Below are 19,436 nucleotides of genomic sequence, written 5' to 3' on the forward strand. Positions count from 1 at the left end.
GAGCGGGGTGGTTTTTATAGCACAGCTGGCTCCAGGAGCTGCCCCCCAGAGGGGGTAAGACAGGAGCTGGCTCCATGGTTACACGAGGGCTGAGGCAGCTCTCTGGCTAGGATGGGGACACTGGTGTCATGGGAACAGCTAGGGCAGAAATTCTGGTCCCACAGCTGTGTGCTCAGAACAGCTACAGGGGGCAGAGTACAGAGGGGCTAGTCCAGATCGGCCTGAGCCAGGCAGCCCCCTCTGCAGTTTCCACAGCTTCATTTCCAGGGCCCCGCTGCCCAAGGATTCAGAGGGGGAGGGAATGTGTGCGTATACCCCCCCCCGGGGGGGATTAGTATTACAACCTGGGGCAGCCTAGCAGGAACGGTCAGCCTGTGCCCTATAAGGCTGGATGGGCTAGCAGCTGGGTGAGGGGCTAACCACTGCCCTCGGCCGGAAGGGAGGCAGGGCTGGAATGTCAAAGGCTTTATTTAGAAAGTTACAGGAAACGTCTCCACTCTTAACAGCTGCCAGGAAACACGTTCGAGCCAGGCCCTGTGACCAGGGGAGAGGCCAGGGAGAGCGAGACAGAGTGCCCGTACCCCTGAACGTGCTGTACATGGTCATGGGATCCCCCAGCAACTCTGGGCAAGCACAGCAGCCCCCACCCCCAGCAGGCTGGTACAGGAGGGGCAGCGTTAAGGCAGCAGTGGAAGGGGAGAGGATGGCATGGTTTCCATATAGGCGGGCAGAAAGCCCCATGAGCACGTCACTGCTGTCCCTCGGCACATCTATGCCCAGATGGAGCCTGCAGCTCATCCAAGCTGGGCCATGGCTCTTTGCCTAAAGGCATCTGTGGGATGAGAGCCAGGATTCCCACCCTGCCCCTGTTACAGTGCCCCTAGGAGCTGGAGATCTGTCGCCCCAAGAGCCACCGGCCATGGGAGAGATTATGTGGCTCCTCGCCCTGGGTCTGCAGTAGGGATCCCCGTTCCCAGGAGCCCAACCCCAGCTCTCCTCGCAGCAGTAAGGGTCAGCTCTATGGGCAAAATAAGGCCCTTATCCAGCAGCAATAACCAGATGTACGAGCCATGGCATTCAGGGGCAGCAAACTCCCCAGCGGGGTCAGGAGCAGGGAGGGAAGGGACTGACCACATTGGTGTCCAGAGACTGCAGCCCTAAGGGAAAGGGACGATAGCTGTTGCTCCTCAGCCCCTTGCCCCACGCACAGCAGAGTGCGTGAGAGGTAGGTCAGGGCACGGCCTCTCCTGGGGCAGACGGGGGTGTAAGCGACATTCCACCCATCCTGAGCTGAGGCAGAACAGCCCCCCAGCGAGCAGGCAGCTCAGATCCACGGGGCTATGTGGGGAAAGCCCAGGCCAACATGGCGCCAACGGGGGTGGAGGCTGATAACCAATGGGCCCCCACGGTGAAGCTTGTGGCCGGAGCAGACAAGATCTATTTGCCGTCTGGCTGTGGAGACGGGAGTGCTAGGAGGAGGCAGGCAAGGCGAGAGCAGCAAGCCCAGAGACAGGAGTTCAGAGCAGAGGTCATATCAGTCATTGCCTGGAAGAAAGAGGGGTGGGGGTGGTGTCTAGGGCTGGCACCTTTGGGGCTACTTCTTCCTCTTGGTGCTCCGCAGGCTATCGGAAGGGGCATCTCCAGCCCCTCGGGCTCTGCCCTCGACCTTCTCCTCTGCTTCCTTCTTCCTCACCTGCCCGTTCTTCTCGCTGCCCGCATGGTCCCCGTCTCCCTCTGCCACATCAGGCCGCTTGGAGCCTTTGTGCCGGCTGCTGGGGGCGCTGCCCAGTGTCCTGCTGCCCAGCGCTCGCAGGAGGCAGATTGTGGCAGCGGTGAGGTAGAGCGACCACACCACGGCAGGGCCTGTGTAGGGGCGGCTCAGCTCCCGGATAAGCTGCAGAGTCGTGGGCAGGAAGGCATCTGTAGGGCGCTTCAGGGGCGCCTTGTCCTGCACGGAGAGGAAGAGATGTGAGTGCAGATGCAGTCACAGAGCTGGGCTGCTGGAGCCCCCACTGCCCCACCAAACCTATGGGCAGTCCCTGCCCCGGGCATCACCCACCACTAGGGACTCAATTCCTCCATCACCACTTGGCAGGCGCTCAGCAGTGCACCTCAGCGCTTAGCACAGGGCCATGCAATATCCCTGTCCCCACGGCAAAGGGGCATGTGGGGCTCTGCTGCTCAGAGGTGATGCCAAGAGGCAGATGTACAAGGTGTGCGTGCACAGGGGGGACACGCTGCAATCCAACCCCATGGCAGGCAGCCCTCCCTGCTCCAAGAATGCTGCTGTATGTCTCCCGCTGGAAATGCCCAGGCGTCGTATGGCTCACAGCCCAGATGTGGTGTTCTGCCAATCCTACCTTCAGCCCATACTGGTTGAGCATGGCCTCCAGATTGGGGTCTCCCAGGAACACAGTGGGGTAGAACTCCTCCACGCGCTGCCGCCGCCACCACTGGCGGGGGAAGCCCCTGCAGAGAAGGGAGAAGAGGCAGGAGTTGCTCAGATCAGCCATGCTGAACAGCAGGTGTGATCCCAACTCCCACTCCTCGAGAGCTGCCCTGCCAGCACAGCAGGCCCTGCCCTGAAGGGTTATTGCACAAGGACCAGAATATTCCACCTGCAGAAGCCAGGCTGGGAGGCAGTGGCCTCAGAGTGGCTAGGCCCTCTGCAGCCAAGAGTCTCCCCACCCCATACACAGGACACGTGTCACTATTTACCCAGCTCTAGTTCCATTAGTCACCATCCCATTCCTCACACATCCTAACAGCTTCTGACTGCAGCTGCACTGTGTAGACAGCTGTCACCCAGTTCCATCTCAGGGGCCGACCGCTCATTTAGAGCCCTGTCCGGTTAAGTGATTAAATGTTTCCCTGCAGCATGCATTATTTCACATTTAACACTGAATTGCATTGGCTCGCCTCTTGCCCATTCCCCTGGCTTGGCTGGGTCTCTGGAGTTCCTCACAGTCCCCTCGGGTCCTGACTAACCTAAAGAACAGCATCCTCGGCGCCACCCCCTTCCCAGATCAAACACGTTACCCACCAGGGAATGCTGGCCATGGGAATAAGCAGGGCAGGGCGAGCTCTGGGGACAGTGGCCTGTGCCTGCTGCCCAAGCCAGCTCCTCCTCCCCTCAGATGGAGGAGGAGGGCAAAGGGCACTGGCATCACTCACCCGTCCTTGGCGCTCTCCGTGAACCAGTACTTGTAGAGCTGGGCTCGGATGTAGGCAGGCGGCCGTGAGCTGAACGGGTATTTAGTTTCGTCAACCTGTACCAGGTGGATCACTGCCAGGAAGAGAGGAGTTACCCCAGGGCCCCAGCACACCGTTATCCCAGGCTGCTCCTCGTGCCCAGCTGCGCTAATGCCAGGCGTGAAGGACATGCCGAGGGCCCCAGCCTGCAGAGCCTGGTGATCTCACCGGAGTCTCAGCTCTCCCATTAGCGTTTCTAGCCCGCGGTGCTGTCGAGAGAAGCTTTAAGGCCACGACTCCAGAGCAGCCAATGCAGCGGCATCTACCGGAGCCTGGGCCAAGCGCTCCAGCAGGAGTGAACTCCCACGACAATGCATGGAGCAGCTAACTCCCCGCCCCGTCACTGTGGGGACCCCAGTAGGAGGAAGAGCAGAGCATGGCTTACCACCACACCCCAGCTGCTGGGCTCACATGGGTAGGCCCCTTGCTGCCCTCCAAGGGAGTGTGGCTTCCCAGGTCTGGGCAGGCCTAGGGCTGGGACTGCCTTCCCACAGGCATGCTCTGGCTGCACTGCACGGCACCAGGGATGTGGGGCAGGAAAGCAGCAAGGGACTCAGAGCGCTGGCCAATTTGGGGCAAAGAGGCAAGCAGGGAGCGGTATGAAAGACAGCTCTGCTCATGTCAATCCTGACCCAGAGTTCCCCCCGCGATCCCAGCCCCAGACTTCTCACGCACACAGCTCTGCCAGTGCCCCTCAGCCCCCTGAAGTGACTAGCTTGGGCGACAAAGCAGGGTAATGCTCTCTGCCTAGGGCAGCACGTGAGTTTACTAGGTGGGCAGGGTGAGGGGCTGATTGCAGGGTGAGAGCGCCTGCCCCAAGCTCGGCTTGGGATGCAGAGTGGCTGGGCATGCATGGCCCCCTCACCTTCTTTCTTGCCCTGCAGCAGGCGATAGACAAAGCTGGTGAACCAGGGGCTGTGAGTGTGATCCCCCAAGGCCGCAAACCACATCTGCCAGTCGAGGCGGGGCTGGTGCGGGGCCACCACAGGAGGCCCTGCGCTGACGTTCCCTGGCTTGTACATGAACTCAATCTCCTGCAAGGACAGAGGAGAATGGGGCAAAGGTGCCTCTGAACTGCTACCTCACCTCACACACAATGGGGCTTGAACATTCTGGACCAACATGGCTGGAATGAGGATGCCACCAGCAGTGCCCCAAAGCACTTACGTCATTGTCCCATCCCTAAATGCAGCCACCTCTGGGGTGGGACAGAGCAGCTGTTTAACAGCACACAGCACCAACACAACAGTTCAGGACAGGAAGTAAAGGATGCCATGTCTAGACCAGAAGGCCAAGCTGCAAATGGGGCGACAGCCGGCTCTTGCTAGGAGGGCTCATTGATGGCTGCATTACACAAGCGGTCAGAGACTCCGTTTTACATTTCACCCAGTATAGCATTCCTAGCAATGCACTGGATCAGCGCTCACCAGTGCACCACAGCACCCTGCTCTGCCTGTAGCAGGAGCACTTGTCTCGGGGCCCCAGGAAGAAGCCATACTGCCAGTCCTTCAGGATTTGTAGGGCCAGGAGTGGGGGCACCAGCTGGTCCATCCATCCCAGCAGCACCTCCAGAGCATGTCACTCCAGTTCCTAGGATCCCAGAGTCTGGGGCTTGGACGGTCACCTCCTCTCCAGGGAAACAAGGCCAACTGGCTCTGGAAGGCGCCAATGGGGCTAACTAGTGTTGATTTCACTGCTGATGTCCATCAGAGGCTGGGTCTCAGGGGTTAACCTAGGCTTCCACCCCCTCTTCCTGCACCTCCCAGATGTATCCCCCCAGGGGAGAAGCTACAGCAGCTGCATGAGATCACTGGCAGGGTGTGGCAACGAGTTACCGTCCATTTCTCCTTGTCGTAGCTTCCTTCCACCACCACCTCTGGCCGGCCCCCGACCCCTGTCATCCTGCGGAAGAGCCCGTATGAGTTCACCAGCTCGTAGCGGTCAACAGCACCGAACATCTGGTGGATGCTGGGCCACAGCTTCCCGTTCGACTCGTACTCTATGTAGGTGAAGGGCACCTGGGAGGTAGCAGAGAACAGGCCGGCTCAGTCACCCCAGGCAACAGGCACCAGGGAGGGGCGACGCAGCAGCAGGGATACGGCAGAGTGGGCCAGTTCATCTGCTGGCCCTGCCCAACTCAGAGCAGGAAGCAGCCCTGGCTGGTGTCTGCAGAGTCAATAGCCAATGCCGTCCACTCAAGCCATGAGGAGAGTGCCAGCCAACGCCCAGAAGATGGAGCTTTACCTTGACCTCAGGGCATCACTAAATCGCTCCTGCAGTTGCCCAGCAGAGCAGCTGACTCCCCGTTGCCCATGGTGGGGATTCTGTGGGCTGGTCACATGGCATTTCCCCAGAGCCAAGCCAGCCTTCAAGCACCAGTGGCCCTTCCAAAATTTGAGACTGCCTTGGAAACCAGCCTCACCAGCGGGGAGTGCTGCCAGGATGTAGTCTTGGCAGCATTCACAGCTTTGCTCCCCAGCACAGGTCGTTCTGCCCTGCTGCATCGCCAATGCGCTCCTCCCCCCCCCCGCCCCAGCAGCTGGCAGTGCCCCTCTACTGTGCTTCAGGGTGTGGGCCTGGGTCCGGGTCCAGTAGTCAGAGCCCGAGACTGCAACGAAGCTAGAGCTGCAAGAGCTACGTAGCATGGTCCGATCATCTGGGACTTTAACCACGCTCCTGTCCCTCCTGCACCCTGCATGCCCGCTGACCCAGAGGCTCGAATGCCTTGAGGCAGAGCCGCACCCTGCATTGTAGCGGGTGGTGCCTTCTCTTTTCCTGAAGTGCCCACAGCAATCTGAACTGTGCCTGCTCTCTACCAGCCTGGGCTCCCTAGAGGGTGGCTGCAGGAACCAGGCACCAGCCCATGCAGTGACCCTGCCTGGCCTGTACTAGGTAGGGAAGGGGAGTGACTAGCCATCCCCCAATCTCCAGACTACACAAGACATGATAGGCCGCTGCCCCACACCATCCCGCCCACTCACCAGGCTGACGGCAAACATCCCGGCTGCTGCTGCAGTGAAGACAGCCCACTGGAGAGTAGCCCAGAGCTTCCAGGGAAAGCCCCGGACACAGGCACACCTGTGGGGGAGGCAGGAGAGGGACAGGTCAGCAGACAGGGCCAAAGTCCCCCATTAGCCACACATCTGGAAGTGAAGCAGAGCTGGGGAAAGGGCTGCAGACTTTGCCCCACTTTGAGCAGGCCAGGCTGCCAGACAACACCGCTGTACGAAGGGTTTTCCAGCAGCAGCCTTTAAGCTCTGCACCAGACAACAGGCTCTGCAGCAAAGACAACTGGAGTTTAACTTCAGTCCCATCCCCAACCCCCAAAGCCCTTAACCCACAGGAGTGGGGCTTTTCACAGGCGTTGCTGGCCCAGCAGGGGGTACAGGTTAAAATTCCACTTAGTGCAACTCAGCAGCTGTCAGCACAGCCGTTCTGTAGTGTGCTGCAGGCTAGCTCTTCTTGAGTGCAGGTAGCCCACCAATGCCTCTCCCCTGCCCTCCCCCGTATGCCCAAGAGGGGCAGACAGGCTCCCCCACAATACCCTGCAAAAAAACTCAGAGCAGCGCAGCTTACTGCAGCACTAGGAACCCTGGTGATCTGCACTCGTGCTGTGCCAGCGTAGACAGCAGCGAGCGCTCTAAGCAGTGTGGCTGCTCTCACTTGAGCCAGGCTAACCGGAGAGGGGTAAGGAGAGTGTAGACAACTCCAGCTAACTCTGCAGGGAAGACTGACCCTATGGGGCCCCTGAAGCTATGGGCAAAAGGTTAAGCATAGCAGTGTCTCCATCAGCCCGTGAGCCAACCTGACAAGACTCTCCCAGAGCAGCCAGTGGCTACAGCATTAAACTCTATCCAAATGCAGGGATGCTGCAGACCACGCTAAAAACCAGGAGCTGTGGGGATCCCCCAGGCAGACAGCCTGCCCCACTGATCTGAGTGCCAATTCCCTCAGACCCCCTGTACTCTAGCTCCAAGTCATATGCCATCAGAGCCGTGCATGGATTGGCTGCATTGTTCTACCCCTCCATACCCCATGGCTGCACCTCCAGGGCAGCTCCCCCCAGCTTCAGGAGGGGATGATCAGCAGAGAACTGATGCTTGCCACAAAACCCCTTCAGTTCAGAGGCACAGCAAACAGCAGAGCCTGCCCCAGCCAGTGACCCTGGCTGTCCCGGGAACAGTGGCTCACCTGTACATGGCAGAGAGGATCTCCCAGGCCAGGGAGAGGAGGCCCAACCCCACTACTGGGAGAGTCACGGTCTTCAGCCACTGGATGAAGTCATGATAAGTGAAAGCTAGAGAGGAGGGGTAAAACCACAGGAGTCAGATAGTGCCTGGGCAGGGAAAGGGGGGACCCACACATCACCCCCTTCCTCCAGGAAGGAGTGCAGGTCATGTGACACAGAGGCACTGAGGGGCATCACTGTTGGCAACAAGGTGGCTCGTTCTGAGTCACTCAGCCAAAGTCAACAGGCTCACCAGGACACAGACCAACCTCTGCCATTGGGCAAGTAAGAGGGTTGGGCAGCCAAGTTGCACCTGATCTGAGGGGGGCCTTGCCAGCATGCTGCCTGGATGGTAGCTGGGTCAGGAGCTGCTCAAGGTTGTGTCCTGCTAGGGTCACTCTCCTGGCTGAGCTGCAGGGCCCAGAGGGGATCACAGAAGAGATGAGATACCAGCCAGAGGGCACATCAGTGCCCGGCTGTGGGCGGTGTATGCTGTCCCACCCTGCAGTGAGGGGAGGAAGCACCACACCTGTTTTGGATTCAATGAGCTGCTTCTCCCAGTTGAAATGCAGGCCGAAGTCCTGGATAGTCCAGTAGATGAATAACCCATAGACAGTCAGCTCCAGCAGCGTGGAGAGGAGCGACAGCAGGCTTGGAGGCCAGGCTGCAGGGTAGAGGAGGAAACAAGTGATGTTACAAGGACTGAGTGGAACTGATGCACAATGCTGTCTGCCAGAGTCTGATGAGAGCCTGAAACACCTCCAAGGGAAGCATAATTGTGCCATGGGGGCCCATTTAACTATTAACTCTGAAACCCAAAAATGGTAGTTTGAGTGGCACTGTTAATGCTCCCCATCCTTCAAACAGCCACCTCCACAGATCCAGCAGCTACTCCAGACATAGCAAGGAATCAGTTACTTACAGCCAGGCACTCAGGTACCACAGAACGTGTTCCGAGGAGTAAGTCTGGGATGCACAACTTAACACTTCACCAAGCAAGACCTATCCATCAGAGAAGTCATGGAACAAGCCACACTAATAACCTGAGAGAACTTGCTTCAATCCAGAAAAAAAAAAAAAAAAAAAAAACAAAAAAAAAAACCCACTGACCACATACCTCTAGTTGTAACCTACCACCCCACACTGGAACTCATACTGGCATCAAATAATTACTACCCTGACTCGATTAGGATCCCGTCCTATAAGAAACCTTTCCCAACCCCCTCTTCAAGCATGCACCCATCATCAGAAGCAGCAAGTTCCCCCGCAGCCAAGGACACGCCAACTCAAAGCGGCACCAGACCCTGCCAGAACAGCTGCAAAACCTGCAGCCATATCGCCACTGCTATGATGATCAAGACCCTACGCAGGCCTATCACAACACATGATGTACTTCATCCAGAGCATCAAACGCCACAACACCTATCACTACGCTCTTGAATGGGTTCATGCAGAAAAATGATAAGATAAAAACATCCTATCACCTGAAGTGAACATTTTTCACAAAGTGATCACTCCATACCTGAGCTCTCAGTCCTTGTCCTCAAAGGAAGCCTGCACAGCCCCTTCCAAAGATTAGCCTGGGAGCTTAAATTCACAACTCTGCTGGACACTAAAAATCATGAACTCAATAGACACACTAATTTTAAGTCTCATTACAACAATCTGTGACCTACTAACTCTTTTGTCCTAGGACTGAAGAGGTGTTAATGGCCCGCTGCACCCTCAACTCTTACAATGTGTGTTAACTCCTGATGCTAACATTTACCCGAGACACTGGGCATGGCTACACTTTGGGTACCTCTACACATAAAACACTGCTGCAGCAGCTTTAGTGTAGACGCCACCTACGCCAACAGGAGGGCTTCTCCTGCCAGCGTAGGTAATCCACCTCCTGGAGAGACAGTAGCTAGCTGAAGGGAAGAATTCTTCTGTGGACCAAGTGCTGTCTGCCCTGGGGGTTAGGTCAGCATTGCTGTGTTTCTCAAGGGAGGACTTTTCTACACTGAGAAATGTAGCTATGCCAATTGAAGTTCCCGCTGTGGGCCCAGCCCGAGTACCTCTCCAGGCCTGAACAGCTCAGGAGGCTCAAAAGCTTATCTTGTATTGAACCAGCTTCTGCTGCTGACAGACACATTACCTCACCCACCTTCTCTCTGACCATCCTTTTAGCATGCAGCCAATGTGCTTCTCCCACAATTCCTGCCCACCCCACAGCACCCCGGATTGTTTCAATGCAGTTGTGTTTATTAGACCTACAACCCCCCTGAAAGTTAGTTATGGGGCAGTTTAAAATAGCCCAGCTGAGTCTGCTGCAGGATCTGCTGTCTGCACCAGGGCGCTGCCCCCCTGCTACAGGGCTCAGGGCAAGCTCCTTGTACAGCACATGGGACTGATCACTGAGAATTCTGCCAAGGACTCCCCCGCTGCCACTTCTGGATCAGCCCCAGGACCTGCCCAGCCCCAGAGCAGGACCCACCTCACCCTGTGCTCTGTGGAGCAGCTTGATCCCAGGTGAGCGGAGACCACAGCAGAGCCCTAACCCACACAGACTCACCGCTGGCGGGTCTCCTCTTGCCGCGCCCCAGCCACAGCCCCACGTGCTCGTCATCCAGCAGCGAGAAGCACAGGACGATGGTGAGCAGGTTGAAGAAGTTGTAGTTGCCTGTGATGATGATCAGCAGCTGGAGCAGGACCTGCAGGGGAGGGCAGGAAGTCAGAGCCAGGGCTAGAGTCCCATCACAGCATGAAGCACAGGCCTGGCATCTCCAGCACCTCCCTTCCTGAGACCGGGGACAAAGTGCCAAGAGAAACATCCAACATCCCCTCCCAGGCTCCCTGCCCGAGAGGCCTCCACTCTCAACAGTCCCCCATGGAGGGGTCCTGCTCCCTGCAGGGGAGCAGCCCCACACTGGCACTGCCTGCCACTTAGCATAGGAGGCAGCTTGTAGACTCCAGAGGGTTATCATCCCTCTGGCTGGCACCAGCCACCAAAGGGCCAGGATCATGGCATGAGAGGCAGGAGTCCAGGGGAGAGGTGATGGGGACCCTCCTTGTCCGGCCTTGCAAGGGGAGGGAACCCATCTGGCTTGTAAGCTGCACCCTTCAGTCTGAGGCTCTGCTGCCCTTTGCCTCCAGTGAGCAAGGCAGGAGGACCACTTTCTGGGCCCAGAACTTGACAGGTCCAAAGTCACTGGCATTTGACCACCGTGAGCCTGCAATGCATGATGGGAACAGACTGCAGGGATGCCCATTTCCATTGTATCCCCCTTGGTCTCCTGCCCCCTAAGTCTTATACCTGAGAGCAAGATCTGAACTCATGGCTCCCACGGGACAACACATGAGACAAGCACTAGGCCCCTGAACTCTTTCCTGCTCCTATCCCCAGCGGTGCATCTGGAGCCTTCCAGCCATCGCTGGCTGTGGACATACCTGGCAGTAGAAGGCGAAGAGGCGGAGGCGACGGATGGGGGAGAAGAACAGCAGGGGCACAGCGATCTCGATGACGTACGTGACCACCACGCTGAACTTCTGGAACCACACAGGGAGCTGGTGGGCGAACCAGGCAGCTGGCGTAGGGATGCACTGGGTCTCGTAGTGATAGGTCAGGGCTGGGGGGGGGAAGACAGCGGGATCAGGGCCACGAGGGGATGCATTAGACACAGGCAGGGAAGGAGGAGCCAGTGCAGGGGAATAACTGGATGTGGCTCAGAGAGCGGGTGAGGCCAGGACCATGTGGGGATAGAGGCCACGCAAGGATATGCAGAGATGCTGGAGCAAGCTGAGCACAATATTAAGTGCTGCCCTGCACAAGTCACTTGGGTTAGGGTTAGCAGTTCATTTGCCATGAGGCCTGGGGCAGGAAACCCTGTCAGTGTCTGGAAAAGGCAGCATGGCCTAGTGGGCTGAGAGCCAGGAACCACTCTCTCATGCAGGCTCTATGGCCCACCCAGAAAAGGGTCAGTGACACTGCCCCACCCCCAGGGGTACTGGGGAGGAGTGCAAGGGCTGACCACAGAGATGCCGTCCCCGCACAGTGCCATGCCAGGCCTCTCACCAGTGAGCCCCCACCACGTGGGGCAACGGCTAGTCAGCTTCACCACCCCCGAGGCGAACATGAGGCGGAAGAGCAGCCAGCGCATCAGCCAGAAGGTGATGCTGTCGTGTGGCCGCCAGGCTGTGGAGCGCCACTTCAGCAGGTGCAGGGGGGCCACCAGCACGGCCAGGAAGCCTGTCTCCAGGAGGAGGCTGTCCCTGCAGGGAGCACACCACACAAGGCATCAGAGGGGCCAGAGGCTCCCTGTTTGCTGGGGCCAACCTGCCCTCAACTGCCCTGGCCCCGTGGATGCTGCACACAGAGGCCCCCTCCACCTGCCTCTTTGCCAGGCAGCCTCCAAGAGGCCAGGTCTGAAAGGTCACAGTCAGCTGGCTTCACCTGGCTGTAAAGCATTTCTAGCCACCTGCATGAGGACAGCATGCACGGCTGCACAAGAGCGCTGACTGCCCAGACGGCTCCTACAGGGCGCCCACGTCCAGGGGTCCGCAAGGCACTAGCCAGGGCTTGCCCTGCGACCAAGCCCCCAGAGGCGGCAATGCAGGGCATGATACACCTGAGCTGTAACCTCTGCTCCACGAACAGCCAGGGGGTCACCAATGGCTAACTGGCACCGCGATGAGGTACCAACCCCACTCACCCACCACTTGTACATAACCCCCTAGGCAACCCAGAGCTCGGGCGCTCCTGGAGGATGTAGCAGTGGCCATTGCTAGGGTAGACTCTCCAGGCTCAGCTGATGATCCCCCTTCCCCAGAGGGGAGGTGATCTTCACCAAGCTGATGGTCTCAGGTATCACTGCAGAGTCAGTGTCTTTCCCCTGCCTTTAGCAGGATACTGGCGCGGTTTTTGAAAATAGGTCCAACTGTGGCCCACTCCCCACAATGTCTGTTTAAATGGCCCCAGCGAGCATTCATACGGAAACAGGAGTCGCACAAACCTAGACATACAGCAGCCACCCTGAAAGAGAACGGCCACCTCCCCGCAGCCCAGGAGCATGTGCCAGGCAGTAACAGTCAGAACCAGTTCCTGGCACACCTGACCAAGTATGATTTACATGTTAGATAGTTCCCAGGGAATGCCCAGAACAAAAGCCCCCCCCCCCCCCCCAACTACACTGAGTCAGGATAGCAGTGTCCAGGCAGCACAGAGCAGGGACCTGTGCTTCAGTGTCGCTTCCCTGGACTGATTCAGCACAGCACAAGACCTGCCACTCTGAACCCCTATAGAGCTACACTGCAGCCATACAAGAGGTCATGTGAACACCTGCAGGATACAGCTGGGGCTTCCATGGCCCACCCACCTGGGGCCCATCCTGCCAGGGAACTGAAGCTGTGCTTGGAAAGGGCTGAACGACCCAACGTGAGTGGCCACATGTAGATCTGGGGAGACAGTCACTTACCACTGGAAGTACAGGAACACCTGCCCCACCTGTGGAGAGAAGGAGCACAAGGGTGTCAACAGGTGACCCAAGGTGCATTACGAAGTGACAGGTACAAATAGGTTCTGATCACAGGATCGCCCCATTCCGGTCTTCTCCATCCCACCCAGACCGGAGGGGAGAAGAGTGCAAAGGCTCATGGGAAGACATCTTCTCCTGGGCACATTCCAGGTAGCAATGCCAGCTTCCTTGTGGCAACAGGCCCCGATCCAACCCCCAGGAACTGAGACCAGGCACTGTCACACAGCCAAGAGCTGTGGGGCCATGGTAAGGCCGCAGTACAATGCCTGGACGGGGTGCGGAGGTGGGACACCTACATTGTGTGCACCAACAAGGCTAGGTGATGCTGGGAACTACTGCACCAGCCTCCTCTGAGGAGAGTCTGCTTCAGGCCTGGCTTGTTCCAGTGAGATGGGCTGTCTGGGTCGAGCCTGATACCCAGATGATTATCCAAGAAAGACTCAAAGGACAAGGGGACTGTGGGTTGGGATTGAGGAGTAGCAGCAGAACTGGGGGAGCCCAGGGCTGCGATAGCAGGAGGCTACGAGTCAGGATTGATGGGCATTTGCGGTTGAATTTTGCTCCATACCAGCCTGCACTATGGTTGACTCTAGCCCTGGTGCTATTAACCACTCACACCCACTAATGCTTTAAGCGTGCTCAGAGATAGGGCAGGAAGATCAATACTGACAGTGTAACAGGCTGACTCCAGAGGTCAGCTTCTAACGCGCCTACAGCTTTGGACATGCCAACACTATACTAGAAACGCAGGGGATTGGAGTACTGCCAGATTCTGAGTCAGTGCTGTTCCAGGGGGAGGAACCCTGGAGGCTCCAATAAGAGGAATGATGTTTCTCTCCAACGTCACCTTAAAAGGCAAGAGGCAGCAAGTGGAACATCCCCAAATCCAGGAAGGGAGAGCTGTGAATTGTGCTGCACTCCAGAGAGCAGCACAACACACAAGGTGCTAGCTTGGCTCTGGGGCCTGTGCGAGAAGGAGGCAAGACTCCCAGCAGAGGCAGCGTATGGTCCTCCTAAGCCTCAGCCCAGAGGTCACTGCACTGGGGACAGAGAGGGCCTCTGAGATGCTGCACCTGGCAGACCAAACTCCATCAATTTGGAAGGCAGAGAGCACCTCCCCTAGGCCCTGTTTTGAGGGAGCATCCACTGGCCCAGAGGCAGCTACCGTCCCAGTGAAGAGGACAGCCCATTTACCTTTGCTTTTCCTGGCTACACAAAGCTGCAGCCAGGGTACTTCACTCCCTCTGCACAGCTGGGGGCAGCACTCATGGCCACAGGACAAGCTTCGCACCCTGCCCCCGTTCCACATCTACCACCGCAACAACTGGCAGGGCTGCTACGAGCTGTGGATGGTTTGGCAGAGGCGGCTGCTGGTATTAGAGTACTTAGGTCAGACTGAGCCGAACTGGAGTGGAGCTCTTTTGAGAGGCAGGACCGCCCATCAGGCTCTCAATGGGGAGCTGGCTGGCTGGCATGGGGCCAGAGCCCTATGTGGGAGCAAGTATAACATCAGCACACTGTTAGTGCTGGAGCAGGCTGTCAGCACTCACTGCTCGGTGCACACAGGGATACCAGACAGGTGTATGGATTTGGGGATTTGGGGAGAACACTTGGGATGCAGTGATCCCAGATGTCTAGTCTGCTTAGTGTCCCAAATGGACCCAACCAGCTCCATGCTCCCGCACCCAGCCCTGCAGGAATCACTTCTGATTGAGATCTGCCAGGAAACGACTCCTGTCTTAACAGCTGGGAGAAGCTCTGTTCTGATCAGAGATGCAACACACTAGTATTAAGGCAGTGTTAAGGTCACACTATCAAACACTTAATAGCCAGGATATTCTGAAAGCTAAGGTAGCACTGACAGGGTTAACTCAGCCACGCTGCCTACACAAGGGAATTCAGGGTATACAATACAACAAATGCCGCCTTTTGCATTTAATTCCCCTGGTGTGAGAAGGAAGAGAAACCATGCTTACAAACTGCCAGGATACCTGACTCTCACCACAAGTTCCTCAATAAGGAGCTATTGGGCCCAGGCAGCCTGTAAGCACAACCAGCAGATTAAGATCCCTTAAGTGTGCTAAAAATGTCAGGCACCACTATGCTTGTGTGCAACATCCTGACCTTAATGGTGGTGCGCTTAGCGAAGTGATTCTCTGCAAACCTGGCTTGCTTTGGGGAGCTAAGAGATTTTGGGTTTTTGTTTTTTTTAAAAGCCAAGTAGAGTATGATGTTTCTAGCCCAAGTCATTTAAGTGAGTAAAATTCCTGCTCAGAGCAGGTGAGAATGTGACACGCCCACTTCTCAAGAGACCACTCCAAAGCCCAATCAGTAGTCACAGACCAAATATGGAGAATTTCAACCCCAGAAGGAACTGGGGGACATTATGGAACCACCAGGAACAGGGGTAGGGATGGAGACTTGAATTCAACCCGAGATGGCAAGACCGACACCTGCTATGGAGAGAAAAATCACCCACCCCATGCCCCTGAGCAGAGGTGAGGGAAGAGGACTGACAGGAGACGACCGGGGCTGCTTTAGAGAGCGAGAAGCTAAAAAAAGAACAGCAGGGAAGGTCGGGAAGAGGACCAGGTGAGCAAACCCTGCCCCAAGCAGGGACTCTGATAACCCCCTGCTCTATTAGGGCCCAAGCTATGGGTGGGTGCAGAGCAGCAAGGAGGGCACTCCCACCATGTACCTGTCACAGATGAGAAGTCTGCTCCTGCCCCCACACTTCAAGGGACTGCCTCTACTCCCTCAACCATGCACTGCTCCATCCACACCCCCCAGTGCCCACATACCTGGTAGAGCGAGAGGTAGAGCATCCGGAGCAGCAGGAAGATGAGGCTGTCCCGCAGGGGCTCAAGCACCAGGGCGCCAAAGGAAATCAGTACACCCAGCAGGCACAGCAGCTCCATGCCCTGTTCTGTGTCCAGTCCCAGGCGTGGGCCAAACCACAGCAGCGTCGGGGAGTCCCCGCAGCTGCTCCCAGAAGCCCTTCCCGGAGAGACGCAGCATCTTGCGGGCTGGCAGGATGCCATCTTTCCCATAGAGTCCTGGGGGGGGGGGGGGGGGGGGAAGAGGGGAAGAGGAGAGAAGGAGACAGGAAAGGGAAGTTGCAACACCCAGCAACCTCTCCCCCCAGGTAACTATCCATCCTCTAGAAACATGCAGTCCTCCCTTCCCAAGGGACACCCAGCCTTTCTGGTGAGCAAGTTCGCCCTGAGAGAAGGGCCCACTGAGTGCCACTCCCCCCTCCCCCAGGAGCCAGGATCGGAGGAATATAGCTAGGTCCCGAAGCCCAGCAGCAACATTCAACCCTCCATTGCTGGCACTGAGCCTGGGAGAGGGAATGAACATACTATGGGAAACATCCATCTGGAGCTCCTGAGGGGAACAGCTGCCTAACGATCCATGGCCATAGCCTGCAGGGGCTGCCCAATTAAGCCTGCTCACGTGGAAGGGTTACAAGGACTCTGCTCGCCAAGCAAACCAGGCCTCTGCCCCGCCAACGGGGGGAGCAGCTGCAGGAGAGCAGAGTGATGCACATTCCATGCAGGTGGGCCCAACAGCAGGCAGAGGTATAGCAGCTGGGACCCGTACACCTGTTGTAAGGGCCCAAACACACTGAACTCCACGTGACCGGGACCCAAATGTGCTCAAGGCCTTCAACGGACTTGAAGCCTTTTAGTCTTTGCAGAGCACTGGCTCTCTCTCCTTCCCCAGCCTGCAGGGGACTTTCCCTTGCAGGACGTGACTATTTCAAGGGTGGGGGCCCAAACTGTGCCACAGCCATTTTCTTTCACTCTCTAGAGCAGCTCTGGACTCACAGGGGGAGGTGGGGGGGAATTATCCTCCCACTGTGGATTTTAGGGGCCACTCCAGATTTAGAGGTACCAACATCAGAAGGCCCCCCTGCTACACTCCAGCAGAGCCTCGAGTTAAGGAGATTAAAAGCTCTACTTGGAGTGGCTGAGCACTTGGCCGCTTGCCCAGCTCCTGGCCAGCGATTGGCAGGAAACAGAAAACAGGAGGAAACAGAGAAAAGACTCAAGTAAAGTAGTTAAGCAGAGGCCGGAGGTACTGGGCAAAGGGAGGGACCAGCTGGGCAGAGCAGCAGCTACTTCCTCCAAGTCCCCAGGAAGAAGGCCTCAAAGAGCCGCTTCCCAAGTTAGCAGCACAGAACTCTGCAACCTGGAGTCAAGCACAGCCTGTATTCACAGGCACAGCTCCCAGGGAGAGACACACAGCAGCAGCAATGTGGGATAAGGAGTAGGATAGTGCAACTGGGAGCAGGGTAGCATTCTGTGGGCATGGGTAACGTATACAGAAGAGAAGGGTAACGGGAAAAGCTATTAGGAGGAGGGTACAAGGTAAAGAAGGCGCTGGGAGGGCAATAGCCTACGACTCAGGGGATCCTGATCAATTCTCAGCTGGACTTCCTGCGCAATGCAGTCTGTGTCTTGGGAGGAGATAATGTTGTCCTACTTCAGAGCCAGGATTAAATACCGACTCTGAAGTAGGTACTAGCATAATAGGGCAATGGAGACCCTATGCACACCTAGATAGAACCCCCTCATCCTCCACTTGGTCAGACACACCTCAGCCCACCGGTTCCAGACACCAACCAGATCTGGCCCAGGCGGAACCAACTCCTATGGACTTGAGGGGAGATACACCTGCTTAAACTGGATTTAGTCCCACAGAACACCAGATGGAGGCAAGTTACATAACTTGGCCACTTAGCCATTGTGGGTCACTGCTGAATGAGGCCCTCCAGCTGGGACCAGCTCTGCTCCCCCTCACTCCAAAACAACAGGAGCCAATGACACCACTACAGGCAGGACACCAGCACTTACTACCGCTCCTAGTTCATCTTCGGCCTCTCTGTCTGCACCTCTTCTTCCTCATGCCCAACCCCACCTCCATGGAGCAGCCCAGAGCACCAGGTCTGCCCAAGCTCCTGCATCTTTCTTCCCCTTTGCCCCAGTGTCACCAGGTCCTGGCACAAGGCCTAACAGGAGCCACCGATGCCATTCAATGGGTTTCTCAGCAGGGGCCGCGCCCATCCCTTGTGTCCCAACTGAGGCACCGCAGCCCATTACTAGGTATCTCCCCACCCCCAGGCTGCCCAGCGTGAGGAGCTGGGAGCCCCTCACGGTTGGTTGTAACAGACACCTTGTCACCTACTGCATCCCCTCTTCTCCCTACCAGGGGTGCCAAGCGCTGCTCCCCAGGGCGGCCCTAGGGCACCACAGACACCGCCTGGGCTAGGGCTGGCCTGAGCGCTCCCAGGGACCAGGCAAGGAGCCATTCCTGCCATGGTACCTGGCCAGGTGAGACCTGCCCCCTGCCAGCCGCTCCCACGGCGGCCCCAAGCCCCCTCACGCGAGCCCAGACCTCGAGCTCCCACGGCCCTGTCAGTGCAGCCCCCTGAGCACCGCCCAGCCCCCCAGTGACCCTACCCCACCCCCACACACCAGTACCACAGCCCCCCCGGCCCTGTCAGTGTAGCCCCCTGAGCACTGCCCAGCCCCCCCACCCCCAAAAACCAGTACCACAGCCCCCCCAGCCCTGTCAGTGCAGCCCCCAGGCACCACCCAGCCCCCCAGGGACCCCACCCCCACACACCAGTACCACAGCCCCCCCAGCCCTGTCAGCACAGCCCCCTGAGCACCGCCCAGCCCCCCAGGAACCCCCTCCCCCACACACCAGTACCACAGCCCCCCTGGCCCGGTCAGTGCAGCCCCCTGAGCACCGCCCAGCCCCCCAGGAACCCCCTCCCCCACACACCAGTACCACAGCCCCCCCAGCCCTGTCACTGCAGCCCCCAGGCACCACCCAGCCCCCCAGGGACCCCACCAGTACCACAGCCCCCCCAGCCCTGTCAGTGCAGCCCCCCGGGCACCACCCAGCCCCCCAGGGACCCTACCCCACCCCCACACACCAGTACCACAGCCCCCTCCGGCCCTGTCAGTGCAGCTCCCTGAGCACTGCCCAGCCCCCCAGGGACCCCACCCACCAATACCACAGCCCCCACCGGTACAGCCCCCCCCCCCACGGCCCTGTCAGCACAGCCCCCCAGGGACCCCGCCCCCACACACCAGTACCACAGCCCCCCCCGGCCCTGTCAGTGCAGCCCCCTGAGCACTGCCCAGCCCCCCAGGGACCCCACCCACCAATACCACAGCCCCCACCGGTACAGCCCCCCCCCCACAGCCCTGTCAGCACAGCCTCCCGGGACCCCCGCCCCCAGCCCTGTCAGCAGAGCCCCCCAGCCCCCCGGGACAGACCGGGACACCCGCCCCGGCCGCCCCGTACCCGGTATCTGCAGATAGAGCGAGGCGAAGGCGGCGACGTAGACAGCGGCCAGGCCGCCCAGGAGCAGCTGCCGGGCCAGGCGCGGCGGCTCCCCCATGGCGCGGGCGGCGGGAGCGGGA

At 58.2% G+C, this 19,436-nt stretch overlaps 1 protein-coding gene across 1 annotated transcript; it reads right to left on the reverse strand.

Moving 5' to 3' along the window:
- Nucleotides 1–450: 450 nt before the first annotated feature.
- Nucleotides 451–19,414, reverse strand: LMF2 (lipase maturation factor 2). The gene is given in 15 exon segments (XM_065551609.1): nucleotides 451–1,948; nucleotides 2,361–2,469; nucleotides 3,175–3,286; nucleotides 4,118–4,286; nucleotides 5,088–5,270; nucleotides 6,234–6,330; nucleotides 7,444–7,549; nucleotides 8,010–8,144; nucleotides 10,038–10,176; nucleotides 10,913–11,091; nucleotides 11,538–11,734; nucleotides 12,937–12,965; nucleotides 15,798–15,971; nucleotides 15,973–16,052; nucleotides 19,318–19,414. Coding segments are annotated over 15 exon segments (2,160 nt in total). The 3' UTR covers nucleotides 451–1,594.
- Between the last annotated feature and the right edge of the window lie 22 nt (nucleotides 19,415–19,436).

The sequence above is a fragment of the Chrysemys picta genome, chromosome 1 (assembly GCF_011386835.1).
Source record: "Chrysemys picta bellii isolate R12L10 chromosome 1, ASM1138683v2, whole genome shotgun sequence".
In the NCBI taxonomy this organism is placed as follows: domain Eukaryota; kingdom Metazoa; phylum Chordata; order Testudines; family Emydidae; genus Chrysemys; species Chrysemys picta.